Source organism: Lissotriton helveticus, chromosome 1_1 (assembly GCF_964261635.1).
Source record: "Lissotriton helveticus chromosome 1_1, aLisHel1.1, whole genome shotgun sequence".
Lineage (NCBI taxonomy): Eukaryota > Metazoa > Chordata > Amphibia > Caudata > Salamandridae > Lissotriton > Lissotriton helveticus.
Genome location: NC_136057.1, coordinates 2,111,009,656 through 2,111,035,397, shown reverse-complemented (window position 1 = coordinate 2,111,035,397; position 25,742 = coordinate 2,111,009,656). Strand labels below are relative to the sequence as shown.

The window sequence follows — 25,742 nt, the reverse complement described above, 5'->3', positions numbered from 1 at the left end:
CGTGCCCCAATGGCAACAATCCTACCCCACAGCGTGGAAAAAAAGGCAGGTGAGTCAACATTAGGTGCATACATAGAAACAAAGAGATATGTGTCATGTCCCACCCTACCCCACAGTAAAACATACCGCCCCTCCCTGTCCACCTCCTCCCCAAACCGATGGAAAGGCACACCACGGGCAATGAGAATCGCCACACCCCTAGCATAAGTCGAATAGGAGGAGAAGGCACGAGCACAAGCCCATTTGGACCCAAAGGAGACGTCCCTGCGCACGGGCATATGAGTCTCCTGCAGCATAGCAACATGTATGTGATGCCTGTTCAAGTAAGCAATGACATGTCTGCATTTTTTGGCATTGTTTAACCCTCGGACATTCCACGAGAGACACGTCAGCCGAGCAATTGAGTTCACAGTGGCCATGGACATAACAAAAGCATAGAAGCAAGCGCCCGGGTGGGCCAAACAATGAGTCGTCCGCCACCCCCTTTGGACCAGATTGCACACCAGTCTAGGAAAGATATATACAGTACATGCAATGGTAACCTCTCAGAAACCGCCCCCCCCCCTCCCACCCCAGCACCCCAAACATGCCAGGAGCCATGGATCCCCTTAAAACGAAACCCCCCCTTCACCCTCCCCCCCAACTTCAAAGAGGCAAACAGCCAAACGAACAGCAAGTCAGTGGGGAACACCCAATCGGGGTACATCAGGGAGCACGCGCTGCCACCACCCGGCCCATAGCTCCAAACTGTACCGCCCTCGGTGGAGACTAGGGCCGTGGGAGTGGTCCTTGGTATACGTTACCACTGGGGTGCAATGTCCAGACTGTCGTCGCTCAGGCAGCTCCCCAGCTCGCAGGTGGAGTAACAGCGCCAGTTAGAGGGATTGTCTGATGCAAATGGAAGTTCGAGCGTGCAAGAGCCGTCAGTCCGCATGGTGCTCTGGAGGCAGATCTTCATTCTCGTGTTCTTCCGCAGGGGCCTGCTCAACCCTGCGCGCCCTGCGGACCGACTTAAGGAAATCCTCAGCCTTCTGCGGGTTGATGAAAAAGCGTTGCTTGCCTTGGTGGGTGATCCGCAGTTTCGCCGGGTACAAGAGAGCGTAGTCTATCTGGGCCTCACGCAGTTTTTTCTTCACCGGGAGGAATTTGCGCCGCTCATCCTGAACCATCGGGGTAAAGTCAGGATAGATGGAGAAGGTGATGCCCTCGAACCGCAGTGATCCTTGTGTCCGGGCAGCCCTGAGGGCGGTGTCACGGTCTCGGTAATTCAAAAGGCGAGCTATGATAGGTCTCGGCGGCAGACCAGGTTGAGGCATAGGCGCTAGGGAGCGATGGGCCCTCTCCACAATGAATTGGGACGAGAAAGTTTCTTCCCCGATGGAACCCTTGAGCAGCTTCTCCACATAGAGCTCCATCCTGCCCGTAGCAGTGGACTCCGGCACATTCGTAATGCGGATGTTATTCCGGCGGCTTCGCGCCTCCAAATCCTCATTCTTTGCCGCTATTATGCGGAGGAGGTTGTCCATTCGCGCCAGTTGCGTCGTGTGGGATGCGGCGGTATCAGTGGTGTCGGAAATCCTCTGTTCTGCAGTGGTAAGGCGCTCCTCATGGCGATCCACCTTATGGACTAGGGCGTCCAACCGAGCTGTGACGCCGTCCACTTTTTCCACAACGGTGGCGAAGCCGTGTCGCATCTCCTGTAACAGGCTGGCAAGGTCCGCAGCAGGAGCAACAGGTGGGGCAGGCTGCGGAGGCGTTGCGCCGGGCCCCGGGGTCATCTGCGTCGATGAGCTGCTTTTCCGCGAGTTATCAAATCTCAGCTTAGGCTGGCGGGCATCAGGCCGCCCCATGATCGTGGCTGAGGGCAAGACAGCGGACAAGAAGGATAGAACAGGCTGGCAGAAACACAGCAGGCAAGGATCAGCCAGGAGCGGGAGCACGGGACCCAAGTCCGGTGGCACCAGCAGCGCCCGTTGGTCTCCAGTCCGGTCTCGGGCACCCGGCAATGGCAGCAGGCAGTCGCTGTGTGAGAAACAGGCAGTGCAGGAGCCAGGAGCAACGGCCTCCCAGCCGGGCCGCAGTGTCAGAGACAGGGAGGCAGGCCAGTAGCAGGAGCAACGCGGCACACAGGTTTGCGCCTCCTAGAGATGGCGGCCGTTAGACGTGCGTGCAATTCCCTGCGCTCAAGATCATTTACCCAGTCGTGGGCTAGCGATATGGGGGAGTACCAGGCAAGTCCCGTGTGGTGGGGCAGCTCCTCCGCCCGGTAAAGGGATCGTAGGCGGGCAGTGCAGGACAGGTGCGGGGCCGCGGCGCCAAAAGAAACAGGCCTGGCAGCCCGGCAATGCCGCAGCAACAAGTATTCCGGCTGGGGGGGCCCTACCCCCGCGGCAGCGCTGTGACGGTGGAAAGGGAGCCCCAGAGCTAGCGGGCAGAAGCCCCCTACCTGTCCCGTCACCTCCGTGCGCCGCCTCAGCTGGGACGAGCAGGCGAGGGTCCGATGCGGCCTGCGAGCCTCGTGTCAGGCACCGGGCTTACGTAACTGCAGCGGCCGGGCGCCCGTCTCAGGCAGCTCCAGAGCAGGTGCCGGGCAAATTTCCGGAGCCTGTATCTACGGCCCTGGGGATCGCAGCTCTCCCAGACTTGGCACGATTGTGGGCAGCAGCCCACAGAAGCGGAATCCGGTTTCCGGTGGGCACCGCAGCACCCCGTGGCAGAGGATCCCAGCAGGATAGATGACCAAGGAGCGGGAGCTGCAGGACTAGGCAGCCATTCCGCAAGCGCGCCCTCTAGCGCCCCAAAAGCTGCGGATAAGTTAATAAATGCCAAGTATAAAATGCCTTGCTTGGCTTGAGTATACTTGGCAATTAACAGACTTACATTGAGGCATTGGTCCTGGGTACCTTTCATCTTTCTAAAACTATATTGCACCGGAATCAGGACATTGGTACGGGTGGCCCATTCCTCTAATCTGTTTAATAAAACTCGACCCATAAGTTTAACTGTGCTATCCAGGAGTGAAATTGGTCTGCAGGTTTTGGCCTCCTATTTATCTCATTTCTTATAGATAGGAAATTCTAGACAAAATTACGGCGGCATCCTCGTATGCATTCTCCCGTATGCACCAGTCCAGATCAATTTCCCATTCCTCGACTTTTGGGGGTCTGCTTGCTCCCCACAGTCTGGCTAAGTTTCACTTTGCTACCCCAGCGGCTGAAGCTAGCCACAGAGTAGAGTATTTGGGCCATTCTCTTTCCCGGTGATACCCAGTATCAGCCATTTCACCTCCATTGGGACTATAAGTCCTGTAGCCGAAGTCCTCACCGCCGCGACCTCCCTCCAAAAGCGCAGAATTATGGGACAGTCCCAGATCATGTGATAGAAGAAACCTGGTTCACCAAACCTTCTGGTACATCGGCCGAATGGGATCTCCCCATCAGGTGTAACATGCAGCAGGAGAAATCAGATATATGCAGTATGTGGAGTTGCACCAGGAGGAATCTGGCTTTCATGGCTATTTCCCTGGAGCTCTGCAGACCCACCCCCAATCCTCACCCTCATGGGGCCCTCCTCCCCAAACAATTGCTGGGGGGAGGACTTGCGGCCTGCCTGCCCAAGTCTTTATAGGCCCTGGGGACCCTATTCCCAGGGCCATATTCTTTTTTTGGTAGAGGGGAGTGAACAACTCCCTCCCCGAGCCTTTACAGGCCCCGGACGCCCCATCTCCCGGGCCATGTTAATTTTTTTTTAAGGGGAGTGGGTGCATTACCTTTACAAGTCTCCGGACCCCATGCCCCAGGGTCAAAATTCATTAAAAGTGAAAGGGTCATGAAGGCCCGGGGCATCCCATCCCCGGGACCTAATTGTTTTCGGGTGCACCTTTGCAAACCCGGGGCACCTACAACACACAATGATGGGACCCTCTGGAGGGAGCCTTAGGACCCTGGCGGCCCTTCCGGCTCTCCTTTATGCACCCATACTGGATGCAATGGGCGCCTACCCGCACCTTCCTGTCTATTGAAACAGTGTCCCGGGGGTGGTTTCCCCAGGACAACAAAAGTGAGCCGGGCCGGGGTATAAGGTCCCCAGGACCTTTCGAGGCTTGGGGAAGGTGGCTGAGTGCCCCTTCCCTCTTCAATATTGTGCCAGGCCCCTGGGGTCGTAATTGGCTCTGAGAGGGGCAGCCGTGTGTGTCCCCTTCACTTTTAATTATTTTGCTAGGCCCCAGGGGTTGGGCTGGGGAAGGTGGACCAAACGTACACCTCCACTCCGTAATATATATTTTGATTGACCTCTGAGCCCTAGTCCACCCCTGGGCTCATGTTTCTTTTTTTTTTTATGGTGGCTGCCTTAAAAAAAAGATTTTTTTTAAATCACATCAATCCTGCTTTAGAACCGTGGTGGGTAGGGTATGGATATATGCTTTATAATCCTATTTTTATTTTTTGGACAAGGGGCTAAGTCCCGTGACCTGTAAAAGCCACCACAACATTTATTTTCTTATTGCTGCCAGCCAATCAGAGCCCTTGCTCTGAGAATCTTCACAGCCTCTCGGATGCCTTTATTTTTATTTTTTATTTTTTTGGACCAATGGTACAGATATCTATAGTTTTTCCCAGGGATCATTGAATATTGAGAACTACCTTTGTGGATGATATATATTATCAATATTTGGAACATGATGAATTATACATGGAGTAGAATGTATATTCATTAAAGAATGAAGCATCAATGAATCTTGTGGATTGAACTTTATGTGAAGCGTGTTTCAAAACTTTAGACCACGTGTCATGTTCAAGCTGTGCACTGGGGAGTCTACCTCTCATCAGGGGTAGCTTTGTAATAGGGTGGTAATGCAGTCACAATTTGGAAGGGGTCCCCAGGGAACCCCTTCCACTTTGTGACTGTCACTAAAAATATTTTTTAAGGGCAGGCAGTGGTCCCAGGGATCACTGCCTGCCCTTAAAAAATGAAGCAAACATTTTTTTTTAAATGTATCCCAGGAAAACGGGCTGCATTTAAAATTTTTTAAAAAAAGCTGCTTTATTAAAAAGCAGTCCCATACATGGTGGTCTGCTGAGCCCAGCAGGCCACCATCCTTGGGAGGGCTGGCATTCCCAATGGGCTCGCAAATTGCTAGAGGCTCATTAATATTAATGAGCCTCGCATTTTGCGACCCCATTGTGAATCGCAAAACAGTGTAATAACACTGTTGTACAACATTTAGCGCCTCGCAATTTGCGCCTCGCAATGGGTCGCAAATTGCGAGGTGCTAAACGAAAGAGGCGTACATCTGACCCTAAGAACCTTAATGTTATTTTATCATTTGTTTGAATTGTCCTGGCTTGTGCTTGTGCTGACTACTTCTTTCAGAGGGTGATGTTTGTTTCTTTAATAATGTATTCCTCCAGTTTGGTGGCCACCTACTCTTCTTGTTCAGTTGGGAAAATCTGTAAGGCGTGAATGTTTTATCACAGTGTGCAGGCTCCATATTCCTAGATGTTTATAAACCGAGGCAATGGGGCTTAAATTGGAATTGTCCTTCATCTAGGGGCGATGACTTAGTCGTCAGATGACACTGGGACATTGCACCTCACATAATGGAAGTAAATATGCATTTCCTCAGTCTACACTAACTGCACTGGTCCCTCCTACAATTTGACTTTACTCTTCTTTAGATAGATCCCCTTAACCTTTTGGTCCAGAACCAGAGGTGTACGCTTCCTTGATGAGTCTTCATTTTGATGATCGGAGGGGTGATTCTAGAACATCCTAGACATCTCTATCAACTGCTCAAACAAGCCCAAAACCCACCCAATGCACAGTTCAATGAAGTAGCATTCGACACAGAGTCTCAACAATTTAGATTTTGTACATTATTGTATTAGATTCAAATGTCAATAAGATAAGAAATTTCATCAGCATTTTAGTTGGTAATATAACCGTTTTAATACAAGCACTCTGCATTTGTGCAGGAATAGTTCTAAGTCTACTTACAGAGTTACACAGTCCTGCTCCCCATGAGATAGTAGGATGATTCTGCAACTAACAGAAGTAACCTACTCTGATCCAGGGAAAAGAAGACTTAAAGTCGCTAGGGGCATGTCCATTTAGCATAAAGCTTAAGTAAAGGGAAACGTTCTAGTTCGGGTTCGACAAGAAAGTTCTTAGTCCATCTTCTTCTGACAGTAGCATTGAAAAATAATCCAGAATCCAAATCCTTAAAAGTCAGCTAGCATGGAAAATAAATGAAAGAATAGTGTGTGCCATGCACCCCATAAGCATAGAATTTAGTGCTCTGCAAAATAGATCGAGTGCGATGCACCTCCTGTAAAAAATTGAGTGTGATGCAAACAAAAAGGGTTTCCTCTTTTATAAGTTCATAATGAAATGTCGCAGTCATGTGGTATCACACCGCCATCGAAAGACCATCAACAGCTGGGGATATGCATTAAGTCATCTAAAGAAAAGAAATATCGGCATAATTTTCCCGTACATACCACGAGTTAGTTACCCATTTGTACTGTGTTTAAAGGTAAAATAGTTGTTAGAAAGTTATAGGGAAGAAGAGATCTCGGTGTCGAAGTTAATGAAAAACAAGCTTTACAGTTCAGATCACCAGCGGAGCAATAAAACTTCAATCTGCTTTTATTTTCAGTTCAAGAATTGTGTTTATTTAGACCATGGTATATAAACATTACCATAATATATCCATAAATACATCCTAAAATCATAAGTTTAAGAATGGTTAAAAAAGGTGCATATCAGTGTACATCAATTAATAAAAGATCTCACACCCACCCCACTGACACCCTACAGTTTATCTTTCAGCCCTTTAGGGACTCCCTTACTGTATTTAAAAATCTCCTTATTGCACAGACAATATTTAAAAATCTCATTTATCAACAGGATGAGGGCTTGAATCAGATTAATAATTTTATAAGCAATAAAAACTGCCTTTAAAAACTCTTGCCGTTCATATAGGAACCAAAGACAATCCAATAAAATATGTAGCCCACTACATTTTGCTTTAAGTCCACACGTACATAAGCCCTGCTCATCTCTAATTGCTACTTTTATCTTCGTGTCTGCATAACATGGGTTTAGCCTGACCCTAATTTTTAGCACAGCCTCCCTAAGCGTGGGGCTTGTCAGGGCCTCGATATAGGGGGAACACATCCTCATTGCTCCAGCCTTTTACCAAAAATTAGGCAGACTATTTGCTTCCTAAATAAAGCAGGTACTCCTCTCTTGCGCTTTTGCTTGCTATAGCTCCTGCTTGGGGGTTGATTGCAAGATCTTCCACTGATTTGCCATTAATGACAATTTAACGCAAAGCTTCCCTAGCATACGTCTAACAGCCTGCAGCCCTTTGTAAATTCAAACTGTAATATGGTATTCTGCCCTTATGGCCTGGATCATGGTTGATGGTGGAAGGGCAAGAAGTTGTTTCACACATTTACACTCCTCAAGGTTCCAATCCAATTTACCACTTAAGGTGATCACTTTGACCCTGTATTGGAATTGTGGGCGAACCATTGCATTAAAGGCTGACAATATGGGGCGTGAGGACGGCCCCTCATACTTCCGACTGAACTGGGCCCCAAACGGAGGATAGTGCAGTTAATTTTCAGTTTAACTTGGTATTAAATAACATACCCAGGTATTTATATTTGTCACCCACATCCACTTTGTCCCTTCCCAACTGCCAATTAAAACCCTCCTTTCCTTTCACCAGCACAATTTTGGTCTTGTCCAAATTAACGCTAAGTTTTTTCTCTAGCAAAAATCATGGAAAATATCAATTTTTCTTTGCAGACCCAATTCGGTCATGTCCACTATCACCAAATAATTGACATATAGTAGGCAAAAGATATGGATTCTGCCCAATATGGGGCATAGGCCGCCAGCTTTGTGTAGTGTATTTGGGAGGTCAGACAAGAATAAAGATAACAATAGTGAGGCAGAATACAGCCCTGCCGTAGGCCATTTTTCTTTTTTCAAAACAAATTTTATTGTGTCAGCAATTAGTCACTGCATTACATACAGGATGTTTACGATAAGAAGCAAACAGCATTGTGACCTCATATCAGTTGACATCTATAGTATCTACACAAATGTTATAAGAAAAGAAGACAAAAAAAATAAGCACAATTAGCTTACAAATACTAACTCGTAACAATTAACATCTCGTGCTATGCCTCAAAAATCATTTCAGAGACAGTTCCCTCGAGCCATTGTAGGTAGATGTAGTATAACGAGCTTTGGCGACATGGGTTTGTCCCATCTGTACACTCTTTAATAAGATCCCAGGTTATCTAAGATCACACAGGCCCAGTCTGGCTGCGCAATTCCTCAATAAGTAAGAGCAACGCCTTGTTGATACCGAGACGCCTCCGCATATCCCACAGTAATTTACCATCAGTCAAAGGCAGCCTGGAAATCAACAAAGCAACAAAATAATCTGCCTTGCAACTCTATTTTCTTCTTTGCCACTGCCCATAAGCCAATGTAATGATCTATTGTTGAATGGCCTTCTTAAAGCCACCTTGCTCCATCGGGATTAAATTGTTTTGCTCTACCCAAGGCTTCGTTAAGCCTAACAATACTTTGGAAAATACTTTTCCCCCACATCCAGCAAACTAATAAGCTGATGATTATTGGGCTGTGTGGCGTCATCCTTCGTATATATTGACCTAATTATTACCCCTTTCCAACTTTCAGGAAAATACCCAGTGGCCAACATTTTTTGGAAGATGACATAAGAGGCTTACCCACCAGTACACATTTTTTTAAAATTATAATTGCCGGTAGGTTGTCCGGGCCCGCAGTTTAGTTCATTTAAGAGACTGAATGGTCTCATTTATCTTCTAAAAAGAGAAGTAAGACTTGATATCCACACCAACCTTAACAGGTTTCTTCTAGTTCTCTTCTACAGTGTTACTACCAAATAGGTTACTGAGGTGGTTGATCTATTCATCTTCTCTTGCTAAACAGCTTGTTTCCCCTTGCACGTTCCCGTCACGCACCAGCTGCAAACACTTCCAAATGCTATTTCTACCTATCACTTCAAGCATAGTTTGCCAATTTTTGTTTGTATGCTTTAATTTCCTTTCCTTTAACTTATTTTTATACTCGAGTTTTGCCAAGTGGAGGCTTTCCAATGTTACCTTATCGTGCCTTTTCGTAAATAATCTTTTCCATCTTCGTACCCTTAATTTTAAACTTCTACACTTATTATTAAACCAGCTGTTTCTCTTATCCCCCTTTATCATGTTCACGTTCCTTAGTCACAGGCCCTGATTTTAGCTTTACCCTCAAACAGTTTACCACCTGCTCAACCACCTTGTCATACTATACTAGAACATTATGCTGGTCCTCAAACATGCTGAGTAACGTATATTCTACCATCAGGTCATTAAGCAGTTTTAAACTGTCCTCTGTTATACGGGTAGTTATACGTCGGGGATACTCTACCTGCAGCGGGACAGCTTTGAATCTTTGCACCCTTGCTGTACCCTGTTTAATGTAGGAGCCAGTGATTACTGCCCTCAATTTGGAGCATTTAAACCCAGCTACCTCCGGAAAAGTGAAAGGAATTTATATAAGCATAATCAATTGGGCAGAGCTGATTACGTGCTCAAAGTCTGGCTTGCGGGCGGTCTGTATCTACCCGTCCATTAACACAAAACCGCCCAATAGACCCTAGGAACTTTACAAAGGTTTCATCTCACGCAGTATCACTTCATCTAGTAAAATAGCTAGCGGCACCTGTGCGGCAGCTAACAAATCTTTATACATCTTGTCGCTGAAGGATGGATGTAGTTTATGAGTATAATCCACGAATATCATTATCAATTGAGCTGCCCTCGCTGTTTAGATGGACTACAGATATTTTTCTAACAGTCCCAACTGAGCATCATAATCTACTATATTCCCTGGTTGAATGTATATATTAAGTACAATTATTTGTCCTTTCACCCAAGGGCCGCTGTAGTGCTCTATCTGACTGACCAATAACGATTGACTTTTGACTTTCATTGACTTTTGCCTTTCAACATAGTTATTTGATTGGCTATTTTAATCGCTATTAGGTTGATCAATCTGCCCTAGGGCCGACCTGGGCCCAATCACTCAGCATCTTTAGAGAGCATTAAAAATCCATCTGCTGGCTCAGGTACTTTGCACAGCGAAGTCTCCTGAAAACACATGATTTCATACCTTCCATGTTTCTCTTTAAAGCTTTCTTGGGTTAAGTGTTTCTTTTAACCCCCTAGTCAAGGCCAACCGGCTGTGCGAAGACTCCGATTCCTAATCCAAGTCACTTATCTTCCCCTTTTATTATCGTCATACTTTAACATTGAATCCGATAGGGGCTCAAAATTATTCTTTAGCATTGGTTCTTTGGCGGCACTTGCTATGGTTACACGTAGACTGCCCTTGCTTCTATCAATGAATGTTTTTCCATGCTGAAACATGATGAGCAATACTGTACTTGATCTAGACCTATTCCTGCATGACAGGTCAGGACCTTAACGTTCATAAGGCTCCTCCCCTCCATTCCCAACTCACCCATCTGTACCAATCTTATACCCTCCATCTCAAATTCTTGCTCAGCCCTCACTATCATCTGTTTACACATTCCTAGTCGATTAGGGTCTTTTAACCTCTTTTCCTTCCACGTTTGTTGTAAATCATATTTGCTTTATATCACCCAATGTGGTCTTGCTAGACTAGGACATTTGGCCAATACTTGTAAAAAATAATAGGAGCAATTCGGAGACTTGAGCTCCCTCTGACGCTTTATACCTATCCCAATTCCCCAAGGTTCCGGGTATACCCATAAGCTGTCCCTTCTATTATATCCTTCTCTACTAGTCTCACTTCTAGGAGCTATCACAGACATTAAGCATCCACTCCTCCCGGGTTGGGAAGGGGGTAGAATGCAAACGAGGGATAGCTCTTCCTGCCTGTACCAATGAGTTGTTCTCCCCACTCCCATTCCCTCCTTCCGAGGCCCATTTGCCACTTGATGTGGGGCCTCGGTATCCTCCATAGAGCTATTGACCACAAAGAGGTAGAGGGGGGTGACGAGGATAACCTTGGTTCTGCTAAGAACATCCCCCGCTATAATTTTACCCATATCCTCCCCCAGAGCTAAGTCTAAATTCGAGGTGTTTCCAGAATAAGGGTCTCTTGTTACATTCTCCTCCCCACTTACTGGCTTTCTCAACAGTGTGAGCATCAGGTTTTCTTTTAAAATATTTCCCCTCAATTTCCTTTATAGATTGTCTCAAGAGCATCACACCCACTTCTTCCATGGGGTATGCCGGGGTGCCTGTAAAATGTTCCTCCCATATCATGCTGGGAGACTTTTTTTCTTCTGGGGGGGCCAATGATAGTACTCCCCACAGACTTGCTTTGTTAGAGCTCCTGTGGGGGAGGAGGCTTACTTGTTTGCTGAGGTGTCTTTCCACCCTTCTTTAGGCTATTGCCCTCTCATGTCTTCACTTTACACAGTGGCATTTTTCCATTATGCTTTCCTGCAACAGTTAATCAGCTGCACCTTAAGTTGAATCGTCAGATTTTAACCTCCTAAGTGCTACAAGTGCAAGTGCAAAAGGCTTACCGCCCGCTCTGTCATGATGTTACAGCCACCTCCACCAGTCTGTGCTTCATTCTCAACAGAATTAGTTTCTGACTCACCCTTTTTTTATCCGATGCGCCTTCCAGTGACACCTAGCAGCTTCCACTGCACCCAACACTGGGTTACAACTCACCCATACACCCTAACCCCTCTCCCCAGCTCCCCAGGGGGGCTGGGCCTGGTAGTGGTTAGTGGAGAGGGGAATTGCAAGGCTTGTTTGGGCAGTAGACCAGCCCACTCCAACAGGTGTCAAATCCTGGCAGCTGCAATGGCATGCCAGAGACTTTACCCTGCATCTAGGCGTTAATGACCGTAGAAGGACAAAGCGGCAAACGTCAGTGACTTTACAGACATACACGTTGCTGCTGTCTGAGGCGGGCAGGATCACACTCCGATCCGGCTGAGTTGAAGAAATGAAAGCAACATGGCAGCACAACAAGGAATGTGGTTTGTGCAAGTATTGCGAGTACGGTAGCGGCAGTGGAGGAGCAGCACACGCAGAAAGTAGTCTGCAGCTTTATGGCTTGAAAATGTAATCAGCTTTTACTTTTGCATTTAAGGTGAAATATTTCTCCTTCAGCTAGCCTTGTAAGTCAAATGGAGGGCATCTAGTTTTTGAATTACATACTCTTGCTAAAACTTACAGGCTTACTAAAATTACATTGTGATTGCGGTCAGTACATTTAGTTTCAAAGCTGATCATTCTTGGCATTTGGTTAGACCTGGAAATAACTTTAAATTTGAAAGTCCTGGGGTGGAGGTTGGTGAAGGGATATTGAATGCAGTAGACACTCTATTGTTAAGTGAAAACGGAGGTTAAATTGGTGTATGAACTTCGAAGCCATGTGTACCAAAGTAGTTATTGTAAGGTCTGAAGTGGCTTTTGTGGTTTAGTTTGACCGGATAAGAATGCAGATGCAATCTGTTGGTGATTCTCTTTGAGGAGTAATGGAGATGTTAAATAACAAGATGTGTTTAATCTTTACTTTTCCATTCACTCTTTTAATCATTTCTACTCTTGTAATATGGATTTGTATACCATCTTTAACCCATGTGAAAAAATTCACACCTTTGAACTCTGTACAGTTTTTATTGTAAAAAAGTGTGGGGAAACTGGGTGATAGCAATTTTGTGGATCCATGTAGATTCTGGAACTTTCCCTCACAGATATTTAGGAAAAATTAATGATTTTGAGGTTTGCAGGGCATATGCTGTACAAAAGTGTTGAGATCCATGCAAGGCAGATCACCCTGAAAGGCTAGTTTTCAGAAAATTCTAGGTTTGACGATTTCCCTGCTTTGCATCTAGACCCACATACCACAGCTTCCCACATCTTAAAAAATGGGTGTATTTTCATGGAGAAAATTGGTTGTCTTCTTGTTGAATGTTTTAGCCTATTGTGTTGGGGTGAAGTTCCTCTCCACAGAAGTGGGGTATTTTTTATATCAGGAGAAGTGTGGCGACCACTGCGCCCTCGGCCTGGTCGCCCCCACACCCCCCGCCTGCTCCTCCTACCTGCTGCCTGTGCCTCGATCTACACGGCGCCCCAGCCGCCACAGGACCGCCGCTGAACCACCCCAGCCGCCACAGGGCCGTCCCAGCGCCGCCCCAGCCACCGCAGGGCCGCCGCCGAGCCCCCAGGTTTTCCCGCCGGATCTCTACGAGACCCCGCCCCCCCGCACGCCGATTGGCTACCGCGATCCCCGCCTCCCCGCACACCCTCCCTCCCGGCTCCCCTCTTAAGGGGACCCACAGCGCTGCTCAGGAGCGACCACTGCGCCCTCGGCCTGGTCGCCCCCACACCCCCCGCCTGCTCCTCCTACCTGCTGCCTGTGCCTCGATCTACACGGCGCCCCAGCCGCCACAGGACCGCCGCTGAACCACCCCAGCCGCCACAGGGCCGTCCCAGCGCCGCCCCAGCCACCGCAGGGCCGCCGCCGAGCCCCCAGGTTTTCCCGCCGGATCTCTACGAGACCCCGCCCCCCCGCACGCCGATTGGCTACCGCGATCCCCGCCTCCCCGCACACCCTCCCTCCCGGCTCCCCTCTTAAGGGGACCCACAGCGCTGCTCAGGAGCGACCACTGCGCCCTCGGCCTGGTCGCCCCCACACCCCCCGCCTGCTCCTCCTACCTGCTGCCTGTGCCTCGATCTACACGGCGCCCCAGCCGCCACAGGACCGCCGCTGAACCACCCCAGCCGCCACAGGGCCGTCCCAGCGCCGCCCCAGCCACCGCAGGGCCGCCGCCGAGCCCCCAGGTTTTCCCGCCGGATCTCTACGAGACCCCGCCCCCCCGCACGCCGATTGGCTACCGCGATCCCCGCCTCCCCGCACACCCTCCCTCCCGGCTCCCCTCTTAAGGGGACCCACAGCGCTGCTCAGGAGCGACCACTGCGCCCTCGGCCTGGTCGCCCCCACACCCCCCGCCTGCTCCTCCTACCTGCTGCCTGTGCCTCGATCTACACGGCGCCCCAGCCGCCACAGGACCGCCGCTGAACCACCCCAGCCGCCACAGGGCCGTCCCAGCGCCGCCCCAGCCACCGCAGGGCCGCCGCCGAGCCCCCAGGTTTTCCCGCCGGATCTCTACGAGACCCCGCCCCCCCGCACGCCGATTGGCTACCGCGATCCCCGCCTCCCCGCACACCCTCCCTCCCGGCTCCCCTCTTATGACGCCCCCTGAGCGACCGCGCAGCGGACGCGCGCAGCGGGAGCACCGAATGAGCGCCGAAGGTGCGCCAAAGGTAAGCCCGTCTGCGCCCGTCCGCGCCTGGCCCGCGCCCAGCGCCAGGACCCCTGGCCCCCGCAGACCCCAGCCCACCCGCCGGACGTACGACGCCGCCGCCCTCAACGCACTCAACGCCGGCCGAACCCCTGGATGCTACCGAGCCACCCCGAGACGCACCCACGGTCCCTTCATCTGCCAGGCCTGCAAGTTCTCCTGCACCCGGACCTGCGCGGCACCAGCACCCACCAAGCCGAACTCCAGCAGCAGCCACCTGAAGTGCATCCTGCTCAACACCCGCTCCGTCCACAGACACGCCGTCGAGCTCTGGAACCTGCTCGACACCACACACCCAGACGTCGCCTTCCTCACGGAAACCTGGATGCACGCCTCCTCAGCACCCGACATCGCCATCGCCATCCCGGACGGCTACAAGATCATCCGGAGAGACCGCGTCAACCAGACAGGAGGTGGCATCGCCATCATTCATAGGAACACCATCCGCATCACGACCAACACCGACGACACCATCGCACCCGCCGAACACCTGCACTTCCAGATCCACGTCAACCCGAAGACCACTCTCAGAGGCACCCTGATCTACAGACCCCCGGGACCACGCACACAATTCAGCGAGGACATCGCCGACTTCATCAGCCCGCTCGCCCTCCCCTCAGCCGACTACATCCTCCTCGGGGACCTCAACTTCCACCTGGAGAACAACAACGACCGCAACACCACCACCGTGCTGGAAAACCTCGCAAACCTGGGACTCAAGCAACTGGTGACCACCCCCACCCACCTCGCCGGACACACACTCGACGCCGTCTTCTCATCCAGCAAAGACATCGCCTTCAGCCACGCCACAGGACTCCACTGGACGGACCACAGCTGCGTCCACTTCACCTTCAGAAGAACGACGACCCACCACCACCAGCAACAGGTTGCCCGAAGAAGCTGGAACAAGATCACAGCCGACCAGCTCACCGCCTCCCTGAGTCAGCACCCTCCCGCCAGCTCAGCGAACCCCAGCCAGGCCGCCGACAACCTCACAAAGTGGATCAGCAACTGCGCGGACGAACTCGCCCCTCTGAGGACCCCGCCCAGCAGACCCGGCAACAAGAAAGCCCCATGGTTCACCGACGAACTCAAGAGCTCCAAGAAGAACTGCCGAGCCCTCGAGAAAGTCTGGAGAAGGGAACCTACACCGGGCAACATGACCACCCTCAAGCTTGCCACCCGGAAGCACCACCAACTGATCCGCGCCACCAAGAAAACTGCATTCAAGGACCGACTGGACACCAACGCACACAACTGCAAGGAACTCTTCAACATCGTGAAAGAGCTCTCCAACCCCAACGCCGGTAACAACGACATCACCCCATCGCAAGACCTCTGCAACTCCCTCGCCTCCTACTTCCACAACAAGATCGCAGACATACACAACAGCTTCAGTAGTCAACCATCGCACACAAAGACCGCAGCAACGCCACCCACCACCACCCTCCGCGCCTGGACTCCGATCAGCACCGATGACACCGTCCGCATGATGAACTCCATCCACTCCGGATCTCCGACCGACCCGTGCCCTCACCACGTCTTCAACAAGGCCGACGCTGTCATCGCACCCCACCTGCGGGACATCATCAACACCTCCTTCGACACCGCCACCTTCCCGGAGAGCTGGAAGCACGCCGAACTCAGCGCTCTACTTAAGAAACCAACAGCGGACCCCACCGAACTCAAGAACTACCGCCCCATCTCGCTCCTCCCGTTTCCAGCCAAAGTCATCGAGAAGACCGTCAACAAACAGCTGGCCGCCTTCCTCGAGACGAATGGATCCCTCGACCCCTCACAGTCTGGCTTCCGAGCCAACCACAGCACCGAGACCGCCCTGATCGCTGCCACCGATGACATCCGAGCCCTGATGGACAACGGAGAAACAGCGGCCCTCATCCTCCTAGACCTCTCCGCGGCATTCGACACTGTCTGCCACCGCACCCTAGTGCAGCGCCTCAGCAACGTCGGAATTCAGGAAAAGGCACTGGAATGGATCGTCTCCTTCCTCGACGGAAGAACACAGAGAGTCCGCCTACCACCGTACAAGTCAGAGGCCACCGAAGTCATCTGCGGCGTCCCTCAAGGTTCCTCGCTGAGCCCCACCCTCTTCAACGTCTACATGAGCCCCCTCGCGCCCATCGCACGCCAACACAACCTGAACATCATCTCCTACGCCGATGACACCCAGCTGATCCTCTCACTGACCAACGACCCCGCCGCTTCCAGAGCCAACCTTCACGAAGGGATGAAAGATGTAGCCGATTGGATGACGACCAGCCGCCTGAAACTGAACTCAGACAAGACGGAAGTCCTCATCCTGGGCTCCTCGCCCTCCGCCTGGGACGACTCCTGGTGGCCCCCCGCCCTGGGCACCGCACCCACACCGACAGACCACGCACGCAACCTGGGCTTCATCCTGGACTCCTCCCTCTCCATGACCAGACAAGTCAACGCCGTCTCCTCGTCATGCTTCAACATCCTGCGCATGCTACGAAAGATCTTCCGGTGGATCCCCACCGAGACCAGGAAGACGGTCACCCAGGCCCTCGTCACCAGCCGACTGGACTACGGCAACGCCCTCTACGCCGGAACCACCGCCAAGCTCCAGAAGAGACTCCAGCGGATCCAGAACGCCTCAGCCAGACTCATCCTCGACATCCCCCGACGCAGCCACATCTCCGGACATCTGAGAGACCTGCACTGGCTCCCCGTCAACAAGAGAATCACCTTCCGTCTCCTCACCCACGCACACAAAGCCCTACACGACCAAGGCCCGAGCTACCTCAACAACCGCATCAACTTCTACGCTCCCAAACGCCACCTCCGATCAGCCAGTCACGCCCTCGCCGCCGTCCCCCGCATCCGAAGATCGACAACAGGAGGAAGGTCCTTCTCCCACCTGGCCGCCAAGACCTGGAACTCCCTCCCGACCGACCTGCGCCTGACCCAAGACCACCTCTCCTTCAGGAAGAAGCTCAAGACCTGGCTGTTCGAGCAGTAGCAGCACCCCCCCCCCCCCCAAGCGCCTTGAGACCCTCCGGGTAAGTAGTGCGCTATATAAATGTCCATGATTGATTGATTGATTGAACAGTGGGTGGTAGGAATTTAGTGGAATCCTACCGATCCCATAACTATCCATCACAGAAATGTGTGATTTTAAGTAGAGCATTCTGGGTAAAATAAAATGTTTGGGATCTATGCAAGTCACACTACCCTTGACATTTGTGGGTGTCTAGTTTTCTGAAATTCGGATGGAGAGAATCATGCAGCAGCTCTGCAAAGGACAGTTTTAAGCCAAGCTAAAACTCACTTGACCTTATTCCTCCAATCCACGTTATGTTATATGATGCCCGCTTAAGTTATATGCCAAACCACGTTCCGTCTTGGGCAAAGTACGCTCTTTGACGAAGACTGGTGAGTGAGGCCACCCATCCTCACAATTAACGGATAGCCCTAAAATATAAGTCCCAGTCCTGACGAAGGCCTTAAACCCTGTTCCAGGCTGAAACATGTTGATCCGACTACTAGGTGCTTCAGTGACCCATCCACATAACACCGATTTTGTTTTTAGTCTTACCCCTACCCTAATTTTCTTCCCTCAATAAAGATTTACCTACAGAGTAGGAAGTCATATTAATTCACTCACCACTATCAGGATCCAGACAGTCTCCCTCCTAGCGGAGGTTTTGGAGGTCACCTAGAGAACAAGACACTAAAGTGGCAGACTCAATGATGATACTAACCAGCAAACCACACTAAGCAAATATTATATACACCGCTGACTGTGAACGTGTGGTTGAGGGTCTCCGAGATGATTTTTCCTGGGACTATGGCATCAAGACCTTTGTGGTTCATTCAACCCCCTCTTTGATATATGACTCGTTTTCTGAAATGTCTGTTTGATCAGTGCTTTAAATCAAAATCTAAAAGAGCTCCTGTTCACATCACCAAAGTGTGTTGATTTTAATGGCAAAAACTAAATGTGTTGACCTTGCCTTTTTGGACCTTTCCTGTCACATACGATAGTCCCATCCACACAAGTGAGGTACCGTTTTTATCAGGAGAGAAGTGTAGGAATACAGAGTAGCAGAACTAATTTCTTATTGTCAATTGAATTTGTCTGCATTTTTCGCTTCCAAATATATGCAAATGTGCCTTGCACACATTTTGTGAAATTTCCTATGAATCGCAACACATTCAGATAACCAATTTTGCTAAACTCAGTATCTTTGGCACATTTAAAAAATCCATAGGTTTCCTTCATACCCATTTTTCATGCATTAGATTTTACCATATGAATTGCTGCATGTTCTGTACACAATACATTTCATAATAAGCCTCAGATCAGTTGGTGGTTCTGGGTGTCTCGTGTGTTTTTGGACAGCCAACAAACATTATGTACCCTGAGACCACAATAGTCTGGTGAGCATAAAAATATATCACTTTTGCAAATCTGCAATTAGAGCAAAAGAAATACTGACGAAAATTCAAATGTCACCTAGTTCTATTTTTTTTTTTTAATTTTAATGATTAATTTCTTTGGGAAAACGTACAGAAATTAATCTTTGCTGAATTTGGAATTTTGTCTAGTTTCGAGAAATATATAGCATTTTGGGTTCACCTATAGGTTGTACACCTTTTTCCATCACAAACTGTAAGTAAGTAGGAACAACACAAATAGGAAAAAAAGACTACCGCTTAGAAAAATACAGAAATTGCAATAAAATAAAAAGAATTTTTTTCCCCTCCCTGCTTGTTTCTGAAAGCCGGGAAGATTGTGATCTTAGCTCAGCAAATCCTTTGTTGATTCCATTTTTAGCGAAGAAAAATATGCAAATTGCACAGCATGTTTTACCCATCACAATATATATATATATATATATATATTTCTCTCCTCCAGTGCCGGTTTGTGCACGTTGGGCTGTCGTGGCGCGGTCCCGCATAGGCCACCGACTGGCCTTGAATATGTACCACCAGTTATATATATATATATATATATATATATCAAACTCCAGCTTGTGTCCCACAGTTGAGAGGCACACGAATAGACAACAAGGAGCTCCAAGCTTAAACTCCTTTATTGAAAGGTATGAAGGACACCAGCCAGCCGATCTCTTTCACAGCCGGTCCACCGCTGCCTGACGCGTTTCGAATGTCTAATTCTTCCTCAGAAGCTGACAGTGAACAGAAAAGACACAGTCCGGTCGCCGCCTCTTAAGTACATCTGATCGCGCGCCCTCCAATGGGCAGATCATGATGATGCTGCGCAAGTGCTTATGGGAGTCGGAGTCCCGGTAGGAAATGCGTTTCATTTGAAGTGCCTACAATGTTCTGCTGAAATATTTAGAACCCACGGATGGGTCTCAGCGGGCGGGTCTCCCTCTAAATCCTTTGTCGCCACTCCACATGTGAGGGGTAGTAGATACAATCCCCCATGGCCCCCTTTGCTCCCGGGGTGGTGCTCTCTCGGTGGCTGGACCGCCACCTAAAATCAAAGCTCCAGCTTGTGTCCCACAGTTGAGAGGCACACGAATAGACAACAAGGAGCTCCTAGCTTAAACTCCTTTATTGAAAGGTATGAAGGACACCAGCCAGCCGATCTCTTTCACAGCCGGTCCACCGCTGCCTGACGCGTTTCGAATGTCTAATTCTTCCTCAGAGGCTGACAGTGAAAACGGAAAAATATATATATATATATATATATATCTATATATATATATATTTTTTTTCCAAACGCCCTAGAGCTTTTCAGGACGCACTCGTGTTCCGCCTGCCATCCGGCCTCACTGGATTATCTCCCCACTGGCTCACAGGTGTGTCATGATGCTTGCCTGACGCGTTTCGGGGTCACTCGCCCCTTAATCATAGGCGGCTCAGAATGTGATTACAGAGACTTCATTTAATTTGTTGTTAACATGCACGCATTCCATTGGTTAAGGATTGGCGTTTGAGTTCATGTTGCATGCTGGGAATTGTATTTTTACCAAGCTCTGGGTCACAGCCTTTGTTTTGAGCAATTGTTCATTCCTAAGTGGAAACCCGTTGTACCAAGGAGAGTTGCGTTCAATCCGGCTTTACACGCTGTATGGAGCGGCAGAGTTCCGTTCCCCAGCTCCTCCAGTCCGTTCCCCGCTGCGCGGTGACTCGAGAAGGTGCATCCTGACGCGGTAAGGACCCCGCGCTGCATAATTTTTCACAAACGCCCTAGAGCTTTTCAGGACGCACTCGTGTTCCGCCTGCCATCCGGCCTCACTGGATTATCTCCCCACTGGCTCACAGGTGTGTCATGATGCTTGCCTGACGAGTTTCGGGGTCACTCGCCCCTTAATCATAGGCGGCTCAGAATGTGATTACAGAGACTTCATTTAATTTGTTGTTAACATGCACGCATTCCATTGGTTAAGGATTGGCGTTTGAGTTCATGTTGCATGCTGGGAATTGTATTTTTACCAAGCTCTGGGTCACAGCCTTTGTTTTGAGCAATTGTTCATTCCTAAGTGGAAACCCGTTGTACCAAGGAGAGTTGCGTTCAATCCGGCTTTACACGCTGTATGGAGCGGCAGAGTTCCGTTCCCCAGCTCCTCCAGTCCGTTCCCCGCTGCGCGGTGACTCGAGAAGGTGCATCCTGACGCGGTAAGGACCCCGCGCTGCATAATTTTTCACAAACGCCCTAGAGCTTTTCAGGACGCACTCGTGTTCCGCCTGCCATCCGGCCTCACTGGATTATCTCCCCACTGGCTCACAGGTGTGTCATGATGCTTGCCTGACGCGTTTCGGGGTCACTCGCCCCTTAATCATAGGCGGCTCAGAATGTGATTACAGAGACTTCATTTAATTTGTTGTTAACATGCACGCATTCCATTGGTTAAGGATTGGCGTTTGAGTTCATGTTGCATGCTGGGAATTGTATTTTTACCAAGCTCTGGGTCACAGCCTTTGTTTTGAGCAATTGTTCATTCCTAAGTGGAAACCCGTTGTACCAAGGAGAGTTGCGTTCAATCCGGCTTTACACGCTGTATGGAGCGGCAGAGTTCCGTTCCCCAGCTCCTCCAGTCCGTTCCCCGCTGCGCGGTGACTCGAGAAGGTGCATCCTGACGCGGTAAGGACCCCGCGCTGCATAATTTTTCACAAACGCCCTAGAGCTTTTCAGGACGCACTCGTGTTCCGCCTGCCATCCGGCCTCACTGGATTATCTCCCCACTGGCTCACAGGTGTGTCATGATGCTTGCCTGACGCGTTTCGGGGTCACTCGCCCCTTAATCATAGGCGGCTCAGAATGTGATTACAGAGACTTCATTTAATTTGTTGTTAACATGCACGCATTCCATTGGTTAAGGATTGGCGTTTGAGTTCATGTTGCATGCTGGGAATTGTATTTTTACCAAGCTCTGGGTCACAGCCTTTGTTTTGAGCAATTGTTCATTCCTAAGTGGAAACCCGTTGTACCAAGGAGAGTTGCGTTCAATCCGGCTTTACACGCTGTATGGAGCGGCAGAGTTCCGTTCCCCAGCTCCTCCAGTCCGTTCCCCGCTGCGCGGTGACTCGAGAAGGTGCATCCTGACGCGGTAAGGACCCCGCGCTGCATAATTTTTCACAAACGCCCTAGAGCTTTTCAGGACGCACTCGTGTTCCGCCTGCCATCCGGCCTCACTGGATTATCTCCCCACTGGCTCACAGGTGTGTCATGATGCTTGCCTGACGCGTTTCGGGGTCACTCGCCCCTTAATCATAGGCGGCTCAGAATGTGATTACAGAGACTTCATTTAATTTGTTGTTAACATGCACGCATTCCATTGGTTAAGGATTGGCGTTTGAGTTCATGTTGCATGCTGGGAATTGTATTTTTACCAAGCTCTGGGTCACAGCCTTTGTTTTGAGCAATTGTTCATTCCTAAGTGGAAACCCGTTGTACCAAGGAGAGTTGCGTTCAATCCGGCTTTACACGCTGTATGGAGCGGCAGAGTTCCGTTCCCCAGCTCCTCCAGTCCGTTCCCCGCTGCGCGGTGACTCGAGAAGGTGCATCCTGACGCGGTAAGGACCCCGCGCTGCATAATTTTTCACAAACGCCCTAGAGCTTTTCAGGACGCACTCGTGTTCCGCCTGCCATCCGGCCTCACTGGATTATCTCCCCACTGGCTCACAGGTGTGTCATGATGCTTGCCTGACGCGTTTCGGGGTCACTCGCCCCTTAATCATAGGCGGCTCAGAATGTGATTACAGAGACTTCATTTAATTTGTTGTTAACATGCACGCATTCCATTGGTTAAGGATTGGCGTTTGAGTTCATGTTGCATGCTGGGAATTGTATTTTTACCAAGCTCTGGGTCACAGCCTTTGTTTTGAGCAATTGTTCATTCCTAAGTGGAAACCCGTTGTACCAAGGAGAGTTGCGTTCAATCCGGCTTTACACGCTGTATGGAGCGGCAGAGTTCCGTTCCCCAGCTCCTCCAGTCCGTTCCCCGCTGCGCGGTGACTCGAGAAGGTGCATCCTGACGCGGTAAGGACCCCGCGCTGCATAATTTTTCACAAACGCCCTAGAGCTTTTCAGGACGCACTCGTGTTCCGCCTGCCATCCGGCCTCACTGGATTATCTCCCCACTGGCTCACAGGTGTGTCATGATGCTTGCCTGACGCGTTTCGGGGTCACTCGCCCCTTAATCATAGGCGGCTCAGAATGTGATTACAGAGACTTCATTTAATTTGTTGTTAACATGCACGCATTCCATTGGTTAAGGATTGGCGTTTGAGTTCATGTTGCATGCTGGGAATTGTATTTTTACCAAGCTCTGGGTCACAGCCTTTGTTTTGAGCAATTGTTCATTCCTAAGTGGAAACCCGTTGTACCAAGGAGAGTTGCGTTCAATCCGGCTTTACACGCTGTATGGCCGGATGGCAGGCGGAACACGAGTGCGTCCTGAAAAGCTCTAGGGCGTTTGTGAAAAAAAAAAAATATATATATATATATATATATAGATATATATATATATATATATATGTGTATATATATATATATATATATGTGTGTATATATATATATATATGTATATATATATATATACGATATACAATGTTGTTATATTCTGTCTATTTTGTTATATTTCGGCTATTTTCTTGGTTCCTTCCAGGGGACTCTACAAACCCTTGGTAACTTTACCATCCCCAATATGTGTATGGAAAAAAGACCCAAATATGGCTAGGATACCATTGTGGTAAAGTTATGAAACAGTTAAGAGGCTAAAAATATGTACAATGTTTTACATACATAAAGTAGAAAACAACGCAATGCTTTAGTTGTTTTAATGTGGTATAACCCCAGAAACTACCCATTAACGACACTATGTTATGGCTGTAATAGTAGCTTTACTCCACAGGCAACCAAAAATCCCTTCCTGTTGCGACCTTCTGCATAAGTATTGCAAATAACTCACTTGGTATACATGGTACATGGTCTGTTGCATCAAGAGAACTTGTTTATTTAGCCACACCCCATTTAAAATGAAAACTTAGCCATTTACTAACGGTGCAACCCTCTACATTGTTCTCCTTTTGGTCATTTTTTGTTATGTATTTTTTGTTCTTTGTAGCAATGTTAGGTTGATATTATAGAAGTTAGTAAAATGCATCCATACCTAAGAGATGATAATAGAATGTCAGTTGACAAGAAAAGCAGACTACGTTGCTTTACTAGTAGGAGTCGAGTGTTGCAAGAACCACCATTATGTAGGGAAAATGTTCAACATTTGTAATGCATTTGTTCACTTTGCCGATTTATTTTGACCCGTATTCATTTGTTTTTCAGATCATGTCCCAAAAGCACAAAAATGCGAAACGAATTGAAGGCATTGATAGTAATATATGGTAAGTGAGGACAAAAACTTTGGTTTTAAAATGTTATGACTCTAATGACATTAAAATAGGCCCCTCAATGTGTATAGCATCTTGAAAAATAATCTGCACGCACGTTTCAGCAGTCACATGACCCCATATAATGGCACAGATGAGGAAGCAGGTTTAAAATGAAAGATTTCTCACTTTGATGGAAGCCTTGAACGACCTTTGAGATGGGACAGGGGCTGTTCCTGTAGTACAGTAGGATATCCAAGGCACTAAGACATTTCTCACGTTGTATTCCAGGGGCCACACTCTTTCACACCCACTCACAAAGTTATACTCATTCCTATCCGAGGGTTCAATTACAAGTCTCTGAGATACTATCCGATGGTAGATCTACTCTTGGTAAGACAAGAATGGGTAAGTTACTGTGGAGAGGTGCACCTGGACAGAAATTGGGATAAGGCAATACATCAAATTACAAAACACATAAGTAATGTCAGATTTTATCTGGTCAGATTTATGGTTTAATCTCCTCATCTAGTGTTCCAAGAAGAACATTGTAAGTGACTTAATATGCATCATCTAGGTGAGAAGCCACAATTCTTGGTTTAAGTAATCAACAAATAAAGCACAACAGTTTTTCACCCTCCCCTTACCCCCACTTTCCCAAAGTGTTGCTTCAGCAGTGTTATCAGTTCTCCGTTGATAAGGTGGACACAGTTCCAGTATGTGTGGTTGGGGTGTGGGGGGGGGGGAGGCAATTCGGACAGCCGAAGGATAAGAAGGTACTTTGAATAGGTTAATTCGCGGAAGTGTTGTGAAAGGAATGATAAGTATGGGTGCCATAGCTTTCAAAAGGATTCCCCTTGATTGGTCATAGACAACGTGATCTTTTCCATACCGAGTATAAGCCAGAGGTGGTGAAGCCAACCCAAATGAGTGGGTAAAGTGTTGTTCCCCAGTGTAACACTATATTCTGGGTCTCTGCACCCAGATCCACACCAATCTGCCGCCCTCGCCTAGGCTTCAAGGGGTAAGTAACCAGGTTAAGCTGACCCGGAAGTGTGTATGAAGGAAATTGGGGAATGTGCGTGTCTAAGTGCTTATCAGGATCATCTAGCACTTGTGCCCAGTATGTCTGGAAATGTGGGCAATCCCACAGGAGGTGAACCAGGGTCCCTCCCTATTCATACCCCCTCCAACAGGTTGCAGTTTTATTCAGGTCAATCCTATGTAAGCGTTCGGGGATTAGGTACCAATATGTGGCCACCTTAGTGAATGTTTTGGTGAGGGCAGTGTTGTGGGCCGTGTGACGCGCACTGTAATATAGATCCCCCCACTCTTTACTGGTCAGGTGTCTCCCTAGTTCCTTTTTCCAGCAGATCTGATTCGGTTTGTAGATATGTTTGGAGTGTTTGGTTAGGAAGGTGTAGAGATCAGATATTAACAGTCTGTCAGAGGTCTTGGAGGCCAGCCATCG

The 25,742-nt window shown here is 49.0% G+C and overlaps 1 protein-coding gene across 5 annotated transcripts in view; it reads left to right on the top strand.

The window, feature by feature from the left end:
* KYAT3 (kynurenine aminotransferase 3) overlaps nucleotides 1-25,742 on the top strand; it is a 548,094-nt gene that overhangs the window by 228,460 nt on the left and 293,892 nt on the right. For all 5 annotated transcript variants that reach the window (XM_078646064.1, XM_078646028.1, XM_078646047.1 and 2 more), the window contains one exon: nucleotides 24,228-24,286. In XM_078646064.1, coding sequence (XP_078502190.1) covers nucleotides 24,228-24,286 — 59 coding nt within the window. The remainder of the gene's footprint in view (nucleotides 1-24,227; nucleotides 24,287-25,742) is intronic.